This window comes from Pseudorca crassidens, chromosome 6, assembly GCF_039906515.1.
Source record: "Pseudorca crassidens isolate mPseCra1 chromosome 6, mPseCra1.hap1, whole genome shotgun sequence".
Classification (NCBI taxonomy): Eukaryota; Metazoa; Chordata; class Mammalia; order Artiodactyla; family Delphinidae; genus Pseudorca; species Pseudorca crassidens.
Genome location: NC_090301.1, coordinates 124,861,087 through 124,885,414, shown reverse-complemented (window position 1 = coordinate 124,885,414; position 24,328 = coordinate 124,861,087). Strand labels below are relative to the sequence as shown.

The 24,328-nt window shown below is 43.5% G+C and overlaps 1 protein-coding gene, 1 long non-coding RNA gene and 1 pseudogene across 11 annotated transcripts in view; 1 reads left to right on the top strand and 2 right to left on the bottom strand.

Moving 5' to 3' along the window:
* Positions 1-7,693: 7,693 nt before the first annotated feature.
* On the bottom strand, positions 7,694-8,430 carry LOC137226755 (transgelin-2 pseudogene; annotated as a pseudogene).
* Positions 8,431-14,289: 5,859 nt separating this feature from the next.
* On the bottom strand, positions 14,290-15,099 carry LOC137226754 (uncharacterized). Its single transcript, XR_010944505.1, has 2 exons — positions 14,789-15,099; positions 14,290-14,706 (listed from the first exon to the last, which is right to left on the bottom strand). It is a non-coding gene; the product is annotated as an uncharacterized lncRNA (long non-coding RNA).
* Positions 15,100-15,117: 18 nt separating this feature from the next.
* The window catches only part of SAP130 (Sin3A associated protein 130), a 74,262-nt gene continuing 65,051 nt past the window's right edge, over positions 15,118-24,328 (top strand). For 5 of the 10 annotated variants that reach the window (XM_067742302.1, XM_067742300.1, XM_067742301.1 and 2 more), the window contains exons 1-2: positions 15,125-15,263; positions 16,880-16,997. In XM_067742302.1, coding sequence (XP_067598403.1) covers positions 16,886-16,997 — 112 coding nt within the window. In that variant the 5' untranslated portion in view covers positions 15,125-15,263; positions 16,880-16,885. Of the gene's footprint in view, positions 15,264-15,895; positions 15,943-16,022; positions 16,107-16,879; positions 16,998-24,328 lie in introns of those variants that run through there. The other 5 variants (XM_067742303.1, XM_067742299.1, XM_067742304.1 and 2 more) reach the window with 5 other exon arrangements.

Genomic DNA, 24,328 nt, shown 5'->3' with positions numbered 1-24,328 from the left:
GGAGGGAGTGATGCCTAAGATCTCCAAAAATGACAGAAGCACCGCATCCCTCCACCTTTATCAACAGAGCACGAGAGCAGACCAACTGTGAGCTGCAGGGAAATCGGAAGAGTCAATTTCTTGTCATTTACAGAGGTGTCAATAAAGGCAGATGTGTATTATTCCAAAGACAGGAGACTAAAGCAGACTGTTCAGAAGGATTTATAACTCGAGTGAGAGCTTAGATTATCTGTGTAACATTTTCCACTGGCCATGCTGTGGTGAGGAAGGCCCATCAGTTTGTTCTGAGTGACAACAGCTTGGTATAAGTCCCACTTAACCCTGGGATGTCCCACCAATGTCCTCCCATCTGCATGGCCCCAACACCCTTACTCTTTCATTGACACCCCAGTACCTCACATGTATTGAGCTAACATGTTCCCTTTTTGGCAGCATCTGTGAAATCTTCCTTGGATCCAAATCCAACCAATCAGATAACACCTCATACAAAATTTAACCCACCCTTAATTAATGCATAAATACTTTTGTTTCTATAATCTGGCCACTTCTCCCATTACCCTGTCATCACCTACGTCCAGCTGATGAAGTCCCATCTACTTTGAGAGTCCCCACTGGTGTGAGCATTAATCAAGTTTTATCTTTTATGCTTGTTGCTGGTTGTCATTAGCACAGGAAGCTCTTAGATGGTGGATCGCCCAGGGGAGCCCTTTGGGGAGGTCAACACACGTGAAATAGGAGAGATGTGTTGGGAGAGACAGTTCTCCACGGGTCTCTCATTTCTTGCTGGGTATGCCAAGAATGCAAGTCCCTGACCACCCTTTCCCCTGGCCATTTCCCAGGACTGTGTTTGCAACAAGCAGCCTTGAGAGATGTGGTAATGTTTTTTCCTGGGGCAAAGAGCAGGCTTGCATACTGCTTGCCATAAAATAGGAGGTTCCCCAAGCTCAGTGTCTCCCAGCTGTGATGCAAACTCACTGTGTGCACAAAAACTATCAGGCCCACATTGCGTCACCACCGTGGGATTGTGGAGACAGTGGTGAGAAAAAAATCATGCATGTGTCATGCTGATGCTGCTTCCTGTGCTGTGGGTAATAAAGTCCATGCAGTGAAATTTGATCCAGGAGTCTGGTAACTTCTGCCAGCACCCATGAAATAGGAACAGGCCAACATACTAGCTTGGAGAGAGAATGAAATGAAATCCCAGAGCCCGGAAGGTACAGGAAAAGGGCAACATAGAGCCACAGAAGAAAGCCCAGAAGAATGTGGTCAAGGACAAAGCTGTTGGTGCCTTTTTTTTTTTTTTTTTTTTGCGGTACGCGGGCCTCTCACTATTGTGGCCTCTCCCGCTGCGGAGCACAGGCTCTGGACGCGCAGACTCAGCGGCCATGGCTCACGGGCCCAGCCGCTCCGCGGCATGTGGGATTTTCCCGGACTGGGGCACGAACCTGTGTCCCCTGCCTCGGCAGATGGACTCTCAACCACTGCGCCACCAGGGAAGCCTGTACAGCCTTTTTATAGGTAAATACCTGCCAGAAGAGTCTTAGACTCTTTGAAAGGGACTTGAGACTCACTACTATATTTGCTTCGTAAAAAGAATGAGCACCAACACCGCACACTGAAGGCAAACCCTGAGAAATGAAAAAAATAAATAAAGAAGAGCAGGCAACCAAGATCACAAATTTAAAGAGGTATATCAAGTTCCCTGGAAGAAGTCTGCAGCAAACGTAGAGAAATTCAAGGACATTCTACTTTTTAATTTTTATTTATTTATTTGGCTGCATCGGGTCTTAGTTGCAGCATGCAGTGACTTTTGTTGTGGCTCGCAGGCTCTTTGTTGTGGCAAACAGGCTTCTCTAGTTGCGGCGCACAGGTTCTAGAGCGCACGGGCTCAGTAGTTGTGGCGCGGGCTTAGTTGCCCTGCAGCATGTGGGATCTTAGTTCCCCAACCAGGGATCGAACCCAAGTCCCCTGCACTGGAAGGCGGATTCTTAACCATTGGACCACAGCGAAGTCCCTCAAGGACATATTCCTGTCTTAGACTTTCCTTCTCCAGAACTTCCTCCTCCTATACCTCTCAGAAGATGGTTTAAATTTAGCATAAAAGACTGTAATAGAGTAAGACAGTTAATACAGACAAAAATGGGAAAACACCAAGCCAGTGATGATACAGGGGAAGCAAACACCCATAATATTCTAAGTGAAGAGGCCTGCCTGAGGCTTGGGAGATGGTACCTGTGCTTTGGTTGCCTCTGTGTTTTAATGATTCGTTCTGATGCATTTGGACTAGGTAGACTCTAAGTTCTATGAGGTTCAATTTCTCTGGAAAAAACTAAATGGCTACTGGAAATAACTTTTTTCAAGCAACTATAATTTTTATTTTCTCAACTACAGGATAGTAAAGTAAAACAGTATGTTACATGTAATAATCTATTATGTCATAAAACATAACGCAAAATAATATGGAAGCCTAAAGGCTACCTTGAATTTGAAACATTCCTTCCATCATGCAATGGAAATGGTGCACCTTGCTGTGAATACACCATTCATGCATCTAAGTTAAGTCAGTTACACACTTTTAAAATAGCTTTATTGTGACACAATTCATATAACATACAATTCACTAAGTGTACAATTCATTGTTTTTTAGAATCATTGCAGAGTTGTGCAACCATCACCCACAATCAATTTTTGAACATTTTCATCATCCCCAAAACAACTCTGTACCCGTGAGCAGTCACTTCCTATTTCCCACCAACACCCCACCCCGCACCATCCCTCAGCTGCCACTAATCTACTTTCTGTCCCTATGGATTTGCCTTTTTGACATTTCATATAAATGGAATCATACAACATGTGGCCTTCTGTGACTGGCTTCTTTCACTTATAATAATGTCTTTAAGATTCATCCATTTGTAGTATGTATCAATACTTCCTTCCTTTTTATGACTGAGTAAATATTCCATTATATGGTTGTACCACATTTGATGTATCCATTTATCTGTTGATGGACATTTAAGTTGTTGCTATTTTTTTGGCTACTATGAATAATACTGCTGTGAACATTCATGTACAAGTTTTTGTGTGGACATATGTTTTCATCCCTCTTGTATATCTATGAGTGGAATTTCTGTCCATAGGATAACTCTGTTTCAGGAACTGACAGACTTTTCACAAAGTGCACCATTTTACATTCCCACCAGCAGTGCATGAGGTTTCCAATTACACTAACTGCTCACCAACATTTGTTATTGTCCCTTTTACTATAGCCATCCTACTGGGTGTGAATTGGTATCTCATTGTGCTTTTGATTTGTATTTCTCTAATGACAAATGAAACTGAGCGTCTTTTCAAATGCTTATTGGTCATTTGTATATCTTCAGAGAAATATCTGTTCATATCCTTTGCCTATTTTTATTTTATTTTATTTTTTATACATCTTTATTGTAGTATAATTGCTTTACAATGTTGTGTTAGTTTCTGCTATACAACAAAGTGAATCAGCTATATGCATACATATATCCCCATATCCCCTCCCTCTTGCGTCTCCCTCCCACCCTCCCTAACCCACCCCTCTAGGTGGTCACAAAGCACAGAGCTGATCTCCCTGTGCTATGTGGCTGCTTCCCACTAGCTATCTATTTTACATCTGGTAGTGTATATATGTCCATGCCACTCTCTCACTGCATCCCAGCCACCCCTTCCCCTTCCCCGTGTCCTCAAGTCCTTTCTCAACGTCTGCATCTTTATTCCTGCCCCACCACTAGGTTAATCAGTACCATTTTTCTAGATTCCATGTATATGTGTTAGCATATGATATTTGTTTTTCTCTTTCTGACTTACTTCACTCTGTATGACAGACTCTAGGTCCATCCACCTCACTACAAATAACTCAGTTTCGTTTCTCTCTCTGTTCTTTGCCTATTTTTAAATTTTTATTTGCCTTTTTGTCATTGAATTATAAGATACTTTGTATATTTTGGATATAAGTTGCTTAACAGCTACATGATTTGAAAATATTTTCTCCCTTTCTGTGGATTTGTCTTTTCACTTTTTTGATGGACACCTAAGAAGAGTTTGCCTAATGCAATGTTATGAAGACCTACTCCTATGTTTCTTAGACTCCTTCTTCTAAAAGTTTTATAGTTTTAGCTCTATTTTTAGGTATATAATCCATTTGGAGTTAATTTTTGTGTATGATGTAAGCAAAGGGTCCAACTTTGTTCTTTAGCATGAGGTTATCCAGTGTTGTAGCACCATTCATTGAAAAGATTATTCTTTCCCACATTGAATTATCTTGGCACCCTTTTTGAAAATCAGTTGATCATCAATGTGAGGGTTTATTTTTAGATTCTCAATTCTTTTTCATTGACCAATATGTATATTTTTATGCCAGTACCACACTATTTGATTACCGTAGCTTTGTAGCAAGTTTTGAAATCAGGAAGTGCAAGTCCTCCTACTTCTTTCTTTTTAAGATAGCTTTGGCTATTCTGAGTCCCTTTCATTTCCGTATAAATTTTAGTTTGTCAATTTCGGGGGGGGCAGCTGAGATTTTGAAACAGATTATGTTGAATCTGTAAGTGACACACATATCTGGATGGAAATAGATGCCATGCTCTGTACTGCTCTTTTTTTTTTTTTTAATTAATTATTTTTGGCTGCTCTGGGTATTTGCTGCTGCACGCAGTCTTTCTCTAGCTGCGGTAAGCCAGGGCTACTCTTCCTTGCCGTGCGTGGACTTCTCACTGCAGTGGCTTCTCTTGTAGTGGAGCACGGGCTCTAGGCACGCAGGCTTCAGTAGTTGTGGCACACAGGCTCAGTAGTTTTGGCTTATAGGCTCTACAGCGCAAGCTCACTAGTTGTGACACATGGGCTTAGTTGCCCTGCGGCATGTAGGATCTTCCCGGACCAGGGCTCAAACCTGTGTCCCCTGCATTGGCAGGCAGATTCTTAACCACTGCACCACCAGGGAAGTCCCTATACTGCTCTTAAAATAAGGAAAATCTGAAGACTGCTGGGGAAGTAGTTAAATTGCCCTTTTACAAGTAAGGAAATCAAGTGATCAGTTCTGCTTTTTCTCTTTTAAATGATCTCCTTACCTGATAAATCAGCATGTATTATAGTCATTGACTTTGAATCTCATTTTGCCATTTAGTCTTGGGAGGAATTTAACTTAATTTAATCTAGTACTGGACAGGCCATTGCAATTCTCCCTTGATTCACCTACACAGATCTGCAACTTCTACGTTTACCATTCATTTGAGATGTTACCATACCTTCCCTTAACTGTAAACTGCATAATTGTTTTCAAATGTAGGTTTAACTATTATTCAGGTATGGTGAGGCCAACAGATCAGAAAACAATTGCCATTGAAAAGACGGTTTCTCACAATTCCCAGAGGAGGGGACGTGCCTCACCATGCAGGGCCACATGGGAAGCAGGAGGGTTAGCCAGGAGGCAGACAGAACAAGGGTATAATATGGGCAAGAGTTTTTATTGTGGTTCCCGGGGGAAGGAATGGGCAAGGCAGGGTCAGCAGGCAGGCTAAACACCTTTAGGATCGCAAGTGTGAATAATTTCAGCAGGCTCTGGGTTATAGGGGCTGCCAATTACTTCTAATATCAGGAGGGGTACTTTTCAATATGATACACATTGTGCTGGGTAGAGACAGTGTCAATACTGTATTGTTAGGAATATGTTTGGTACTAGAAAGGATTGTCGTTCATATTAGACAGAATTGATGGTACTTGTCAGGAGTCTCCAGGGAAACCCCTTTGTAAGAACTGAGGCTCCATCATTTACAGAGACGTGGATGGACCTAGAGACTGTCATACAGAGTGAAGTAAGTCAGGAAGAGAAAAACGAATAACGTATATTAACGCTCATATATGGAATCTAGAAAAATAGTACAGATGAACCTATTAGCAAAGCAGAAATAGCGACACAGACATAGAGAACGAACATACGGACACCAAGGGGGAAAGGGGGGTGTGTGAAGAATTGGGAGAATGGGATCGACATATATACACTACTATATAAAAAATATTTTTTCTCACTTGGGGTATTAAAGTTTTGTAGGAGAAAGTTCTTATTCTTAGGAAATTCATACTGAAGCATTTTAAGGTGAAGCGTCTTGATGCCTGAACTTATTTTCCAATGGTCTAGGAGGAAAAAAGCGGGTGTCGACAAACACAATCACACATGAGAGGATGGGTGAGAGCATAAAGAAAGCTGATGTTAAAAATTGTTGTGCAAAATGTTGCAAATTGTTAAATCTAGGTGGGTGGAATCTAGATGTTCATTATGCAATACTGTCAACTCTTTGATGTGTTTGAAATATTCCTAAATAAAAAAGTGGGAAAAAAAAGAACATAGTGGTGAAGTGCTTCCAACAGTCAGCTTAAAGGGAAAAACTAAAGCTAACCATGATGCAGAGCATTGTTTATTCCTAGACAGAAGCCTGGATGAGATTAGATAGATACATTTGTCCCAGACTGGTTGCTTTCTAGATACACCCACTGCACCCCTTTGCTAAAATCCAGAGTCTCCTTTAAGGGAGTGCTTGGGTCCTGATGGTGAGGTCAGGCTAGCCTGAGCAGTCAAGAATCTATCCAAACACCATTGCGAGTGTACTTAATGCCACTGAATTGTATACTTTAAAACAGTTAAAATGGTAAATTTTGTTATATATATTTTACCACAACAAAAAAAATTTTAGAATCAGCTTGTTATAACAAGCTTGTTATAACAGTCACACACACAGCGGGGATAAAAACCTGCTGGGATTTTGACCAGGATGGTAGTGAGTCTCTATCACTTTGGAGAGAATAAGAGGTTTTCAAGTTGAGTCTTCCAGTCCATGGAGATGGCATGTACCTCCTTTAAGCCTTCCTTAATTTCTCTCAACGTCCTATTATAATATTTGGAGTATAAATCTTGCCATCTAATCATATTTGATTTTAAAATGTTGTTGTAAAACATGATACCTTATTTTATTTTCTTCCTTTTTTATGATTTATTTATTTATTTTACAATAGGTCCTTGTTGGTTATCTATTTTATTTTATTTTTTAATTTAATTTTTGTTAAAAAAAAAAGACAGATTCTTTATTTAAATCATCAAACTCAGATTCTTCAAGCCCCAGCCCATGGTGGGCAGCCTTCCCTCCCTGGTCCCCTCACCCCCACCCCTTAGCCACAGAGAGGGGAATGTAAAATGAGAGGCCTGAAGGCCTCTGCCAGGGCAGGCTGCCTCAGAAGTGTGGTGAGTGCAGTCCAGCTGGGGCTGGGGGAGCAGCCGCCACAGACCCCTCCCTATAAATTAAGTCCCTGCAGCCACAGCTGTGGGCGAGGCGTACTTGTGGGGAGAAAGTCGTTAGGCAGCATCCCTGACTCCCAGCCAACGAATGGATTAGGGCACAGGGCTCAGGGGAAGAGAGGCCAGAGAGAAAGAGAAGAGGTATGGTGGGGAGAGGGGGTGATGCCCCCCTAATTTTGGTCCTGGGGAAAAGAGGCCAGTTGGTCCAATTTTGGTGGATTTGGAGAAGGGAATGTATTAGTAAGCACGGTGGGGAGGCCACTGTCAGGCACCCTCAGAGGAGACAGGCCAGGCCCCAACCCTGGCAGAGGGGAGTGTGAGAGCTCCAGGGGCTCTCAGGGAATGTCACTGCTAAAATATATATATATACACACACATATATATATATTAACCATCCATGGCAGGCGGGGGCAGGGCTGTGGGTGGGATCAGCGGATCTGGCGTGGCATCCCGTAGCCGGTTATGCCTGCCTGAGATGCCCCGCGGTTGGTCCCCATCTGTAACCCAATCACATTCTTGCCCTCCTGCAGCTGGTCGTCTGAGAAGTTCCGAGGGTTCTCCTTGGATTTCTTGGGAAACCAGTTGGGATCTCCAGAGAAGAGCCCATTGCTCTGGGCTACCGCCAGCCCACCCAGGTTCAGCAGTGTCCGCTGCACACAGGCCATGTTCTTTCCTTCCCAGAGGTCCACAGTCTGGAAGATGTCAGTGGTGTTGATGCCGTAGCGCTCGGCTGCTTGCAGGAACTGGGAGATCTGCTCCATCTGCTTGAAGGCCATGGCGGAGGACTGGATCTTCCTCACTGGGGCCTGCCCCTCGGGGTACAGCCCATTAATGAGCTCACACAGCACCGTGCCATCTTTGAGTCAGTTCTGGAAGTTCTCGCGCCCAGGCTGGGGCCGGCCCACATCCTTGCGGCACTGGGCGGTGGTCCATTGGATCAGGATCTGCTCCAGGTCTGCGTCGTATTGCTTCTCAATCTTCTGCTGCACCTCCCGGCTCAGGCCGTAGGCAGGTCCCCTGCTGGCCATTCCAAAGGGTGGTGGTGTCTGGGGGAAGCGTTCACGCGGGCCGGAGAGCTGCGCACTCAAGGCAGGGTCTGCAGCGCGAGTGAAGCGCCGGGCCGGGCCCGGCCGCTATCTATTTTAAATATAGCAGTGTGTACGTGTCAGTCCCAAACTCCCAATCTATCCCTCCCCCCACCCTCAGTAACCATAAGTTCATTCTCTAAGTCTGTAAGTCTGTTTCTGTTTTGTCAATAAGTTCATGTGTATCGTTTTTTTTAAGATTCCACATATAAGCAATATCATATGATATTTGTCTTTGTCTGATTTACTTTACTCAGTATGATAATCTCCAGGTCCACCCATCTTGCTGCAAGTGGCATTATTTCATTCTTTTTAATGGTTGAGTAATATTCCATTGTGTATATGTACGTCTTCTTTATCCGTTCCTCTGTCGATGGACGTTTAAGTTGCTTACGTGTCTTAGCTATTGTAAATAGTGCTGCTATGAACATTGGGGTGCGTGTATCCTTTCAAACCATGTTTTTATTGGAATATATGCCCAGGAGTGGGATTGCTGATTCATATGGTAGTTCTATTATTAGTTTTTTAAGGAACCTCCATAGTGTTCTCCATAGTGGTTGTATCTATTTACATTCCCACTGACAGTGTAGGAGGGTTCCCTTTTCTCCACACCCTCTCCAGCACTTGTTGTTTGTAGATACCTTCCCCCTTTAACTTCTAATTGTTTTCCGATTATAAATAAAAATGAAAGTGATTTTTAAAAAAAAAGAATCGTGACCCCCAAATAGATAAATGTTGGCAGTTGGGCAGAGATGGGTGGGGAGCCAGAACAGACAAAGTAAATTAAGTAGGGCATTCCTGCCCAAAGGACACTAAAGGTCATCAGTGAACTTAGGATATGTGGCCCAGACATGAGCCCCATTCCCCAGGACAGCTGGTGATTCAAGGTTCCAGCCCCCCATTCCCTGAAGGCTCACAGCTGCTCCTCTTCGTCATTCACAGGGCTCCCTCTAGAGGTCAGAGTGTGCTACTGACATGATGGCCAAGTAGGGCCCCGCAGCACAAGGTGGATGATTGCTCCCATAAAGGGGGTGGAGGGAAGGAAATTTAGTATGGTCCTTGCCCACCCCTGGAAGGTATCATTCTTTTATTTGTGGGAGTGTGGAATTCCCCCCCAGTGTTGGTCAGGTGGGTGAACCAAAATGGGAGTGCTGTGTGCTCGTGGAAGACAAAGGGAGTGAAGATCCCAATTATTGTGAATTGGCAGACTCCGCGCTGTGGGGAACGGACGTGCTCCATATGGCCACTGATGGTGGGCAATGGAAATGTGGACCTCTTGGGTCTGGAGGACCTTGTATGGGGCTACAAATTCAGGTCATGGGCTGGAAGTCTAAATAAGAAATGAAGCAGTGAGGGAGGTCACAAAAGTAAGTCAAACACCCTCAGGAGGCAGGAACAGGTCCACAGGGCCTGGGACTGAAGGTTTCCCATTCTGTGCTGCTGATGTTATTAGCTGGATTTCTAATGGCCACAAGCTCCTTGGGTGGCCTTGGGTGGCCAAGACACCTTCCCACTGGTCCTCAGCAGTCCAGAAGTTGTAACCCTGTGGGTCAGCTTCCTGGCCCGAGGGTCAGGGTAGGGCCACTGTCCTTGGGCTGCACCGCAAGAGCAGAGGTGTAAACACAGAGGCAGCCTTTGGGAAGATGTCAAGTCAAAGTTAGAACCAAAGAAGTCCCCAGTTAAAAGAAACTGGTCATTAGGAGAGTCTTGGTCATAACCAAAACAGTGGAAGTGGAAAGAAACAGTTAAGAAAGGACTCAGATGAAATGTAACAGAGGCAGGACCTGAGTCTATAAAAATATACCTGTAGAGATTTTCTTAACCCGTTATCTGTCACAGACCCCCTTTGACAGTCTTGTGAAGCCTATGGACCCTTCTTAGAAAAATGTTCTTAAATGCATAAATACCTAGGGATCCTGGGGAAAGAAATTATATACTAACAAGGTTATTATCAAAATATATTTAAAAAACAAATTTGTGGGCTTCCCTGGTGGCACAGTGGTTGAGAGTACACCTGCCGATGCACGGGACGCGGGTTCGCGCCCCAATCCGGGAAGATCCCACATGCCGCGGAGCGGCTGGGCCCGTGAGCCATGGCCGCTGAACCTGCGCGTCCGGAGCCTGTGCTCCGCAGCGGGAGAGGCCACACAGTGAGAGGCCCGTGTAATGCAAAAAAAAAAAAAAAAAAAAAAAATTGTGCATCGTAATACATGTGCTCCTTTATTAATATATTAATTAACAAACTAATATACTTTCAATATAGGAATGGTTGCAATTTGCGTTTTGAGATAGAGTTTGTGTAATGTGATATGAAAATATACGTGATTTTAATTGGTGACAAAGTTACAAGTACTGCGAATATTACCAAAATCTGTTACTTCTATTTACAGTGGAAGGAAATGGTAATTTTCAGGTAGACATTAGTGAAAATAAACATGTACCTTCTTCCTATCCAAGTTCACACCCTTGTAAATTCTGTCCACAGACTCCACTCCAGAACACTGTTCTAGAGTCATTTTCATAAGGAACCCATTTCTTCTCCTTAGCGCCCTACCCAGGAAAAGCGGAGCTAAGGTTTCTCCAGGTTTGCCTAGTATAAGGTTTTAGTTCAATTGGCTTATATCAGAACTGGGAGGCAAAATCCTTCATTTCTTCCAGCTCAATGTTTTTCAAACATTTTGACCTACAACCCATAATAAGAAATGCATCTTGCATTGAGACCCAGTGCACATACACACAACTGAAACTAAAATTTCACAAAACAATACTCTACTATATGTAGTATACGTACAGTACATAGTTTGCTAGGGCTGCCATAACAAAATATCACAGACTGTAGGGCTTAAGCAGTGGAAATTTATTTTCTCACGGTTCTGGAGAATGGAAGTCCAAGATCAAAATGTCGGCAGGTTAGCTTACCCTTCCCCCTCCCCATATCCTCAAGTCTATTCTCTAGTAGGTCTGCATCTTTATTCCCATGTTGCCCCTAGGTTCTTCACGACCATCTTGTTGTTGTTGTTTTTTAGATTCCATATATATGTGTTAGCATATGGTATTTGTTTTTCTCTTTCTGACTTACTTCACTCTGTATGACAGACTCTAGGTCCATCCACCTCACTACAAATGACTCAATTTCGTTTCCTTTTATGGCTGAGTAATATTCCATTGTATATATGTGCCACACCTTCTTTATCCATTCATCTGTTGATGGACATTTAGGTTGTTTCCATGTCCTGGCTATTGTAAATAGAGCTGCAATGAACATTGTGGTACATGACTCTTTTTGAATTATGGTTTTCTCAGGGTATATGCCCAGTAGTGGGATTGCTGGGTCGTATGACAATCACTATCTTTTTAAACTTGCTGTAACAAGTTTAAAAAACTTGGCTCATTAAATATCCTGAATGTGTCAAAATCATGTTTCTCTATTGTTTCAAATTTAGCTAAAAACTAAACATAACATAATACAGTCAAGGAAGTGACATCTCCTCACCTTTGCCATATTCTATTTATTAGAAGAATGTCACAGATCCTGCCACATTCAAAGGAAAGAGATTACACAAGGTCATGAACCCCAAGAGGGGGACCATGAAGGGTCATCCTAGAGTCTGTCCACCATACACACTCTGGAGGAGACAGAGTCTGAGTTTGGCCTAGGTAACAAACCAGAAGAAGGTAATAAAAACAATGAATGTGAGTGAGCTCAAAAGCTTCACGTCCTTTACGTGTGTAGCTTTTAACAACTACACAATAAGATTGAGATAAGTAACGGTACTTTCATTTTACAGATGAGTTACCTGGAGGGGACTATATTTCCCTGGCTGGGGAGTTGGGCCAAGGGGAGTATCTGGACTTAGAGGAACCAAAGAGTCAGTATCATTAGACGACCCAGGCTCAGGTTGAGAACCATCTGGGTTCAGCAGCAGAGACCAAACAGAGCTTCACCAACACCTGCAGACCATCCATTGACATTTGACTGACACCACAGGACACCTGCATTGAGAACTTACTCTCTTTGTTGGCAGAGGGCAGTAGTTATTTGTTCTCTTGGTAACCACCCAGGAGATGTTATGCCTGATGGTGTCTTTGTTCAATCCATCCAGACTCTCTTCTGTGCACACTATCTCCAAGAACCCAAGACACTAATAAGCCCCCGCAACTGGCAGGGGGGCTTGAAGACCTGAGAAGTGTGGAAGGTTCAGCTTGGCTGGGGTACAAGAAGGCTGTCTTCAGCATGCCAAGCTCAGGGGATGGAAATCCTAAATCCTAGCAACACAACCATAGGTGAAACATCTATTTTCCTTCAAGTATCCACTACATGAGGGACTAGAGACATAAGTGAATAAAGCAGAGACTGTCTCTAGTAACTAAGGAAAATGCGGATTTCATTCATGTACTACGGATGTGTTTGTGATTATACCCAGCAAACATTTATTGAATCCTTCCTGTTGATGGGAGATATAAAGATGAATAATTTCTCTCTCCGCCTAATCCAGGAAGAATACATCGTAGATAGATTAGTACTATAATAGAGGGACCGAAGGAGTGTCCACGGAAGTATCCTGTAGGGCGGGGGGAAGGAGAGGAATTTCACGGAAGGCTTCTTGGAGAAGATAAATCATTTCCTTTGCAGTTAGGCATTGTAGAAATGGCAGCACTCTGCTACATAGCTGCTGAAGAGTGAGGCCTATATAAGGCAAGGCTTGAGCAAAACCCTGGAAGCCAAGCTGTGTGGAGAACTGGTGGAAACTATGGTTGAGAGAGTGCTCAACCATACTTGAGAGGTAGGAGGGACTGAATTACTAAGGCCTTTGAACTGGGTTTACGGATTTGGAATAGATTTTGAAGTCATTGGAACATCATGGATGGAAAGAACAGATTCAGAGGAATGCTTTAGAAAAAGAACTCTGCAGAGGACAGGTTGAGGGTAGGAAGAGACTTGAGTGAGGCAGTGTTAGTATAATCCAGACAGGAATTAATGACAGGTTGAGCCGAGGCTACGGAAGCAACTGGAAAGGAGGTGCAGAAGTCCATAGGGTGACCCTGGGAGATGGAAGAGTGGAAACCAACAAGAATTAAACCAAAGGCAGAGAAGATGGTGATGCCATTAACCAAACCCAGAAACAAGGGGGAGGAGTACACAGGTGAGGCAAATCAATGAAGGTGTACGATATGTTAAGTCTCAGGGGCTTGTAAGACATATTTGTGGGACTGTAGGTATACAGTTCAAGAGAGAGTTATCTTGAGTTATCTTTATCACCACGCAGACAAAATATGGAGTCATTTTCGAGAACAGTATTTGAAACTGTGAGAGTGCATTAAACTAGTTAGAAAGATAGTAGAGCATTGAGAGAGGGCTGGAGAGTGCTGTATATGTGAGAAAGAAGTAGAAAGCAACTTAATAGGGACAGAAGTAGAATCAGGAGAGAGTGTGGTTCTGGTGACCAAGGGAAGAATTTTTTTTTCTGAGCATAGCCGATTTACGATGTTGTGTTAGTTTCAGGTGTACAGCAAAGTGCTTCAGTTATAGATATACATATATCTATTGTTTTTCAGATTCTTTTCCCATAGGGAAGCACATTTTAAGGAAGAATTACTGTTGGTAAACTAGACAAGATGAGAACTAAGCCAGGACCATTGGGCGAGGTGAGTAGGTCACTGGCAACTTTGGGGAGCAGTCTGAGAAGAGTGGCAGAAGCAGAATGGACTGCCTAAGGAGAGAGAAGGCTAAGGTATATCACATCAGTTACTTTTAGGAGAAATTTGAGAAGGGAAGAGTGTGAGAAAGGAAAGTGCCTTGAGGAAGGAGAGCGGGTATTTGAGACATTCGTGTAGCCACGAGCTACTCTTTTCCTCGCAAGAACACAGCTGTGCACGACAGGAAGCAGGGATGCGAGCCCCATTTATTTCTTAACACAAAACTCCAGATCTAAATTACCATCTGGGAAGGGAGGAGGGGGACATTAACTCTATTGTCAGATTCAGATTTTGCTCCGGCAGCTTTGGCTAAGTCTGCTGCAGCTGTATAAACTCCATCCCTCCACCCCAAACAAAACAACAAAACACCACCGCCTCCCTCCGCTTCTTCGTAATCTGGAAAAACCGAGCAGGTGCACCGTGCCGGAGTCCTGCGCCAAAGGCCCCTCTCCGAGACGGCTTTAACCCGAAGGTGCTCGGCTCCTGAGCGGGTCCGGCCTGGTGTGCAGCTCCCGACGCAGCGCGCCGGGCGCAAACCCGACAGAGTCGCTTCAGTTCCGCCCACCCGATCTTCCCACGATGCTCAGGCTTTGCGGGCCGTGGCCTCTGTGGGGACATCAAGAACAGTCAGGAAAGCCCTCGGCCCTGCCTGCAGCCCCTTCGGCCCGCTGCAGTCAGCCTCCATTACCTTTTCCCGCGCCGCACCGCCCTCGGGAAAATGAAACCTTGTGGCGTCAGCTGAGGCAAAAGGGTATGAGCTTTTTACTAGGCAAAGAGAAAATGCAGAACCGACTTTACACAGCAAAGGGGTGTGTTGGCCCAGCCCGGTCGCCCGGACGCCCCGCCCAGGCCCGCCCTCTCGGCACCTGGGACTACATTTCCCAGAGGCCTCAGCGGCCCCCGAGGGGCAGGCCCGTCCGCTCTCCGCTCACACTGAGCGGTGACTGGCTTCTCCGGAGGAGGGCGGGGCCTACCCCAGCCAATGGGTCAGAGGCTCGTTACGGCGGCGGAAGCAGCGGCGCTGGGCTGAGGGGTGGGGGGCAGAGTGCTAGCGCCTCGGCGGCAGCGGCGGGTCCGGGAGCCCGAGGACGCCGGCTCCACAGGCGGAGAGCGCACGAGAGCGAGCTCGAGGCGGCGCGGCGGCCACTCGGCGCAGCACTCAGGTAATGGCGGGACGGGCGCCTGGGAGCGGAGGGGAGGAGAGGGGAGGAGACGAGGGGGCGGGGCGGCCGAGCCGGGCTGCAGCGTCCTTCCCGCTGCGCGTCCCCGGGGAAGGGCAGCGGTCCCTCGTCTCCTGCGGCGCAAACCTGAGCTCTTTCGCGAGCTGAGCACGGCTTTTGGGCCGGCGGCAGAGGCCGGGTGTCCTGTGGCAAGGAAGGGAGAGGCGTCGGGAGGGCTGGGCTGATTCGGGCGTGGGGGCGTGGCGGGCGTGGGCCTTGGCGGGGAAGCTGAGAGGCCGGGGGAGCGCGGGCGGGCGGGCGGCCCAGGGAGTTTGGCTCCTAGAGCAGTTTAAAGTGACTCTCCACATCCGGGCCCTGCGCCCGCCGCTTTCAGACCCTGACCGAGGCGGGGCCTCCGAGCTCCCCGCCCCTTTCGCCTGCGGCGCTTGTCTGCCTCTGCCATTGGCTCAGCCTCGAGAGGTTTGGGCTGCCCCGGCGAGGCTCGCGCCTGATTGGCTGGCAGTCGGCGGGAGGGTGGGGCGGGATCTCAGCGCGCAGGCAGCGTTGGATTGGTGCGGGCTCCGGACTGACGCGCCCGGCGTGGGGCCAATGGGCGGGCGGGGGAGGTAGGGGCAGGTTCGGGGGAAGAGGACTGGAGCGCAGCGGCAGCCGGGCAGCGGGGGTGAGCGGGGCCGGCGGGGCTGGACAGCGGCGGGCCCGAGGCGCGCTGCGGCACGAGTCGTCCCCGCGACCTCGGAGCCCAGCGCTGCCACCGAGATGGGTCCTCCGCGGCACCCCCAGCCCGGCGATGTGGAGTCGGGAGGGGCGGGCGGCGGGCGGCGGCAGGTAAAGGGCACACTGGTCCCGGGGCTCCTCAGAACGCCTGTCCCCCTCCCCAGGGATGGAGTCTCAGAGACCCGGAGTGTCTGGAGACGTGTGTTCTCCGATCTCAGCGGGGGACTTCAGGGTGGGGGCAGGATTGCGGGCGTATCGGCTCCTGAAGGAGGAGTGGGGGTCGATTTTAGGGAAAGTGGTGAAGGTCTCGGTTCCCTTTGGCTCAGTGGGGCTCTGTGAAAGGGGCGGGGGAGAAATCCGTCAATGGAGGCCTGTGCAGGAAAGCGTTTGAGAATTCCTTTCGGATCAGGTCTTGATGGAAGGTTTCTGATCCCTTCTTAGGACAGGGCATCTGCCTCCGATTCCTCCTGTGACACACTGATGACAGTTCTGTTCACCTTGGTGTGAGGCTTAAGTCTTTCAAAGGCACATGCCATTTGCCTTGAAACTTTACACAGAAGTATATATATTGTGTTAAGATCTGTCACGTGGATGTTATACACAATGCAGTGCCGACTTTTGTGGCAATCCACAGGTATTGGGGGGCGGTGTCATAATATCCCCCAGCACCACATAAACGATTTTACCATTAATTGAACCTATGTACATCGAAAGCTTAAACAGTTTACACCATTTCTGCACTGTATATTGAAAACAAGTATCATTTTAGATAGATGATGCTACATTTGCTTTTCTAAGGGGAGATGTAGGTACTAAAAATGCTTTACTTTCTCATTGATTCTAATATCAGAATCCAGTAATAACCATATGCCTATGCACTGCAGGTGGAAATGAGTTCTCAACAGTTTCCTCGGTTAGGAACCCCCTCCACCGGGCTAAGCCAGGCTCCTTCACAGATAGCCAACAGTGGTTCTGCAGGATTGATAAACCCAGCTGCAACAGGTGAGATGTGTGATATTTTTCTATATTGCTTCCTGCTTTAAAAATATTGCCAGTTTTCTAATTTAAAAATTAGCAAATTCTTTGTGGGATTTTAGTAAATACTAGGTTATCAAATTTGAAAAATGGATATATTACAGTTCTAATTTAAATAGGGCTTTCTTTCTTCCTGTTTTAACCACTTGATTCACAGGTACAGAGTGTACATGAAACTTACAGTGAAGCACGCCTACAAGAACTTTTTTTAATGTATTAATGTGTTCTTATTTAATTAAGGCCCAGAGGTGTAATAATAATGCCATGAGGAATGCAAAGGTGTGTAAGGCGTAGGTCTTGCCTTTCAGGAGCTTACTGTATAGGAAAAGAGATTTTAAAAAGATGTGTATACGCACATATATGCAACTTGGTTTTTCGTTGTATACTCTTTGAATGCTGAAGATCAGTGGCCTCAGCTGGTGATGATTTTGCCCCCCAGGGAATGTTTGGCGATGTCTGGGTACACTTTTAGGTGTCACAAGTAGGGGGTGCTCTTGGATATTTAGAGGCCCGGGATGCTGCTAAATACACGACGTTAAGCAGGACAGCCCCCACCCCCACAGCAAAGTCTAGTCCAGTCAGCAGTGCTGAAGTTGAGTTACTCCTTCAAATAATTATGTATTCTGTGTATCAAGTGGAAAGGTGGCATTGCGAAGTGAAGTAAGGTACTCCTTTTTTTATTCCTCTTTCTTTACAGCCTGATTTCTATGTTCCTCATCATGGTAAATGGTACTTACCATCTACTTATTGCTCAAACCAGGAACTCAGGCATGGTGTTTAATTGTTCTGTCTTTGTCTCTCACCTGTGAGCTGTGGCCTCCTTCCTATTGCTTCGCCTCCTTCCTGCCAACTTAGTTTTTGTTACAAATGTATTTTAGTTCTCTTTAGACTTAAAGTAACTTTAAGCTACTTTATTCCTCCTGCTTAATAGTAGCTGCTCATATTTTCTGAACAGATGATAAGTTCTCAGCCTTCTTGACCTTGGGACTTCGCACAGTCCAGTTTTGTTTTGTTTGTTTGCCACAATCTTTCTTCTTCCTTTGCACACTTATTTATCTGGCTAATTCTTTGTTCTTCCTTGAGGTTTCCTCTCAGATGTCACTCTCTGGGAAGTCTTTACTGACTCCATCATCCACAGTAACGCAAGGTCGGGCCTCCTCCTAGAATGAAGGCCAGGACCTATCTGTCCATGCTTCTTTGTATGTGCTATCCTTGCTACAGGGTAGAGGTTAACAAATTCTTACAGCGCCACTTCAAGTTCCTGACCCCTTAACAAAGATTTTTGACAGTGTTTTATGTTTTGTATGAATTCACAGCAGAATTTTTTTTTTTTTTTTTTTTGGCCAAGCTGCATGGCTTGAGGGATCTTAGTTCCCTGACCAGGGATTGAACCCAAGACACAGCAGTGAAAGCACCAAGTCCTAACCACTGGAGTGCCAGGGAATCCCCATAACAGAATAATTTAAAGGAGCATAGCTAAAGAGAATTTTTTTTAATAGAAATCCATTTTTAATTTATTTATTTATTTTTGGCTGCGTTGGATCTTCGTTGCTGCACGCGGGCTTTCTCTGGTTGTGTCGAGCGGGGGATACTCTTCATTGTGGTGCACGGGCTTCTCACTGCAGTGGCTTCTCTTGTTGCAGAGCATGGGCTCTAGGCGCATCAGCTTCAGTAGTTGTGGCTCGCAGGCTCAGTAGTTGTGGCTTGAGGGCTCTAGAGCGCAGGCTCAGTCATTGTGGCACACAGGCTTAGTTGCTCCGCGGCATGTGGGATCTTCCCGGACCGGGGCACGAACCCGCGTCCCCTGCATCGGCAGGCAGACTCCCAACCACTGCGCCACCAGGGAAACCCCAAAAGAGAATATTTTTGAACATCTATTTGCAAGAATTATACTGCTCGTTAAAAAGGGTATCAATTAGCAATAATTGCCCTCAGACTTTGTTGAGAAGGAAATCATTGACTTAGGCCCAAATTGTCTATAATTTTACTTCTGAAATGTGTATGTTGTTTCCTTCAGTTGCTCTTAAAAAGAAAATAAAAGTTTTCCTTAAGTAGTTAGATGTTTTTCTATATTTCCTGGTGCTCTTATTGGAAGAAGTAATTTGGGATCCTACGCATGTCAGGATTTCAAGTACATGTTCACAGTACAGAAGTATAGATTACAACCATTCTCTTAACTACTGCTTCAAGGTTCTTTTCTGATAAAAATAAACAACTTCAAATACCTAGAAGGAAACGATACATAGTTGCAAAAAGAGCTTAGTGGAAAATGGTCAGTGCCTTATATCTTAAATGAAAGTGTCAAAAATCAAAGTCTTCCTGGACAGATAGGTTTGGAGGAAAGTTATGAAATTGTCCATTTCCTTTAAAATTTTAATTAGGGGAAAATCTGGGCAGTGGGGAAGGTTAAAAATCAGTTGATAATGGAAAGACAGAAGTAAAACTTTTTATTCACAAGCATCACGTATACAGAAAATACTAAATGTTTTTTAAAAGCTGTTGGAACTAATAAGTGAAATTACTAAAGGTTGCAGGATAAAAGTTCAGTGTACAGAAATCAATTATATTTCTAAATACTAGTAATGAATAGTGAAATTTTAAAAATGTCATTTATAGTATCATTAAAAAAAAAAAAAACATAAAATACTTAGGAATAAGTTAACAAAATATGTGTATGACCCGGGCTTAGAAAATGATGTAAAACATTGCTGAGAGAAGTTAAAGACCTAGATAAATGAAAAGATCTATCATGTTCATAGATTGGAAAACTCAGTATTTTCCTTTACCCAAAGGGATCTGTAGATTCAAATGAATCCTAATCAAATTCACATCAGGTACTTTTCTAAAAATTGAATCTAAAATTAAATCTAAAGTTTATGTGAAAACCAAAGGACCTAGAATAGCAAAGCAATTTAGACAAAAAAGAAGAAAGTTGGGGGACTCCACTGCCTTACTTCAAGACTTGGTATAAAGCTGCACTACTCACGACAATGTGAGATTAGCATAAATCACTGGATCATTGGTACAAACTAGAGGATCCAGAAATAGACCCACACATAATGGTCAATTGATTTTTGATAAAAGTACATAGATAATTCAATAGGGGAATGATAGTCTTTTTAACAAAATAGTGCCAGGACACCAGAATATCCATATGAAAAAAAAATAAACCTTGACCTTTACTTCCACTGTGCACATAAATTAACTCAAAATGTATAATTATGGACCTAAGTATAAAACTTAAAATTTCTAAAAGAAAATATAGGAGAAACTGTTTGTTACCTTAGAGTAAGTAAAAATTGCTTAAGGCACGAAAAACGTTGATTATAAAGGAGGCAACTAATACACTGTACTTCATCAACATTAAAAATGACTGCTCTGCAAAAGACACTGTTAGTAAAATAAAAAGGCAAGCTACCAAATGAGAGAAGACATTTGTGATAAATGTGTCAGCAAAGGACTTACATCTGGAATATATAAAAAACTTGTAACTCAATAGCAAAAAAGGCAAACAGCTTGTGTTTTTTTGTTGTTAGTTTGTTTGTTTTTAAAGGATGAAATATGTGAATAGACACTTTACCAAAGATGCTATATAAAGGCCAGATAAACACAAAAGATATTCAACTGTATTAACTCCTCAGGGCAATGCAAATTAAAACCACAGTGAGAAACTACTATACACCCACTAGAATGACTAAAACAAAAAGACTGACAATACCGAGTTTTGACGTGTTTCTCGAGCAAGCAGAACCCATGCATTGGTGGGAATGCAAAGTAATCCAGCCACTTTGGTAAGCAGTTTGGCACAGTGTGTTAAAAAATTTAACATAAGCTTACCATACAACCCAGCAGTCTCATTCCTAGGTGTTTACCCAAGATAAAGGAAAATGTGTGTCACACATACAGTGACTTCTCCTTCAGTGTTCATAGAAGCGTTATTCATAATAGCCAAACCCTGGAAAGAACCCAGATTTTATCAACTGGTGACTGGATAAGCAAAGTTTGGTTTAATCCGTACAGTGGAATACTACTCAGTGGTAAAAAGAAGCAAACTAGCATTATAAACAGTAACGTGGATGAACGTCCAAAGCATTTTACTGAGAGAAAGAAGCCAGACCCAAAGGACCACATACTGTGTGGTTCTATTTCTATGAAATTCCAGAAAAGATAAAGCAGTGGTGATAGAACCATCAATAGATCAGTGGTTTCTAAGGAGTAGGGGTGGGAGGGAGGGAATTGTCTGCAAAGGGGCATGAATGAACTTGTTAGAGTAAGGGAAATGTTCTATGTCATGATTGTGTTGTGATAACAGTACTGAATACATTTGTGAAAATTTAGTTTTATACAAAAAATTAGATTTTATATGTAAATTGTACCTCAGTTAATAAACCTGATTGATTAAAAAATGGACAAGATATGAACATATACTTCACAAAGGAAGATGTATATGAATGGCCTATGGTCACATAAAAAGAAGTTCAACATTACCAGTCAGCATGGAAATGTTAATTAAAACCACAATGAGATACCCAGTACACACCCACTAGAATGTCTGTGTGTCAAGAATCCGTGAGGATGAGGAACAACTGGACCGCTAATACACTGCCGGTGGGAACATGAGATAATACAACCACTTTGGAAAGTACTTCGGCAGTTTCATATGAAGTTTACCATTTGACCCAGCCATTCTACTCCTAACTTGTTGGTGAGAATGTAAAAAAAAAAAATCATTGAACTCTCTTTAGAATAGCCATTTTATTGTATGCAAGTTATACCTCAATAAAACGGTTTTAAAAATCAAAAATTTTTAAAAATCTGAATGACCTAGGAGAAGGGTCAATGTATAGCAGAATATGAAATATGTTAATCTTTTCTCCCAGCACTTTTTTCCTCCAAGAGAAAATTTCTGATTTTTTTTCCTGAGGAGATCATTGAACAAGGACTCAGAGTACATATGGATGTTTATTCTAGAGTTGTTGACAATAGCAAAAATTTGGAAATTTTTGCTCATTGATGATATAGTGGTTTAAAAAGGTATAGTACATCTATTCAATAGAATTTCATTTAGCACTTTTGAAATGATGTGGTGTATATTCTGTATTACTTAGCGATTCCACCCTTAGGTGGAATCCAATAGCAATGGTAATGTTCACCAAAAGTCATACACGTGAATAATTACTAGCATTCCTATTCATAATAGTAAAAAAAAAACCTGAAAACTAACTGTGAGTAAAATGGGTAATTTGTGATTTATTCAAGCAATGGCATACTGTACTGAGAATGAAGGAGCTATGGCTACATGTAATAATATGCACAAATCTTATACCTATAAGTGAGAGAGACAAGAACCAGGTACATTTGTTACGAGTATATATATATATATATATATGTTCAAAAATAGACAACAGTAATCTATAGTTTTAGAAGTTAGCATAGTGAGTATCATTGGGAGGTACAGTGACTGGAATCAGGCTGAACAGAGGGTTTATGGGGAAGCGGTAGCATTCTGCTTGTTGATCTCGGGGCTGGTAACTCGGGTGTATTCCGTTTGTAAAAGTTCATTGAGCTATACACTTGTCTTTATGAAGGTTATAGTTAAATAAAAAGTTAAGTAAATAAAAACCCACCTAAGATTAAAGAGCTGAGAAGTGTCTGACGTTTTACCAAAATAGTAACTTGGTGCCTTTAGGGGATAGACTTTGGGAGCAGCTTTACTTTCTTTATAGTTTTCCAAGTAATTAAAATTTTTTATGTAAGTATAATCTTTATGTTCAGAAAAATAATGTCAGTGTTGTTTTGGGAAAATGATAGTGCAAATTAATATTTTCACAGACTCTCCTTTTTCATTACATTAGTTCCTTGATTTTTAATAAATTTTTTATCATTGTGTTCTGAATTCACAGCATTTTAAAATTTAGTTTTATTTATTTTTGGCTGCGTTGGGTCTTTGTTGCTGCACGCAGGCTTTCTCTAGTTGTGGCGAGTGGGGGCTACTCTTCGTTGCAGTGCGCAGGCTTCTCATTGTGGTGGCTTCTCTTGTTGCGGAGTATGGGCCCTAGGTGCACGGGCCCTAGAGCGCAGGCTCAGTAGTTGTGGCGCACAGGCTTAGTTGCTCCGTGGCATGTGGTATCTTCCCGGACCAGGGATCGAACCCGTGTTCCCAGCATTGGCAGGCGGATTCTTAACCACCGCGCCACCAGGGAAGTCCCAGTTCCTTGATTTTTTTAACTTAATTTTTAAATACGTTACGTGTTCTCATGGTCCAAAATTCCAAAAGAAAAAAGAATATACACTGAAAAATATCTCTCCTTCCTGTCCTCCACTCATCCACTTTCTTTCCTTTCAGGCAAACAAGATGCTTTGGAGATACGTTATCCATATTCAAATACAAATGTATTTATATTTGTGTGTATTTTATTTACTTTTTCTCTGTTCTGTACCTTGGTATTTTCATATATCTTTTTCACTATATATATATATATTATACATTTTCCCATAAGAGTACCTAAAAAGCTTTCTTGTTTTATTTTTATAGTTGCATGGTAGTCTGTTGTGTGAGTATACCATAATTTATTTAACCAGTCCCCTATTGATGGACATGTAGGTTTTTCGGTTCCTTTGCTAGTATAAAAATACTGAAACAGATAACTTGTACCTGAGTCATTTTGCACACATGCTGTGTATCTATAGGGTACAGTCACGCAAGTGGAATTGTTGAGTCTCAAAGGGTGCGTGCAATTGTAATAATGATAGAGCTTTACTTGTTCACTCTGTAGGGATTTGGACTGAGAAATTGGTTACCTTTTTTTGGGGGGGTGGATGCCGCACCACACAGCATGCAGGATCTTAGCTCCCCGACCAGGGGTCAGACCTGTGCCCCCTGCAGTGGAAGCATGGATTCTTAACCACTGGACCGCCTGGGAAGTCCCCAAGTCACCTTTTTAATATTAGGTTTTTATAACTTTTTAAATAAATATTTTAAATGAAATTGTCTTATATCTTATATTACAATTTCAAGTATTTGAGGTCATTCTAGATAGTTTTCAGGCCCTTTGTTCATAGGAGTAGGAAATTACAATCTTTAAAACAAGTCCCATGTTCCAAAGGTGTGACTTTCGAGTTTGCTCTCCATCAGAGGAATTTGATGTCCAAATTCTCCTTGTTAAGAAAATCTTAGAAGGAAACGGTCAGTTTATCAACCCTGCAACTTAACTGCAAGCTCCACTCTTACATGTGCTGTTATATTATTTGATATTGGAAGGGCATGACACGCTGTTTCACCCTTCATGTCTTCACTA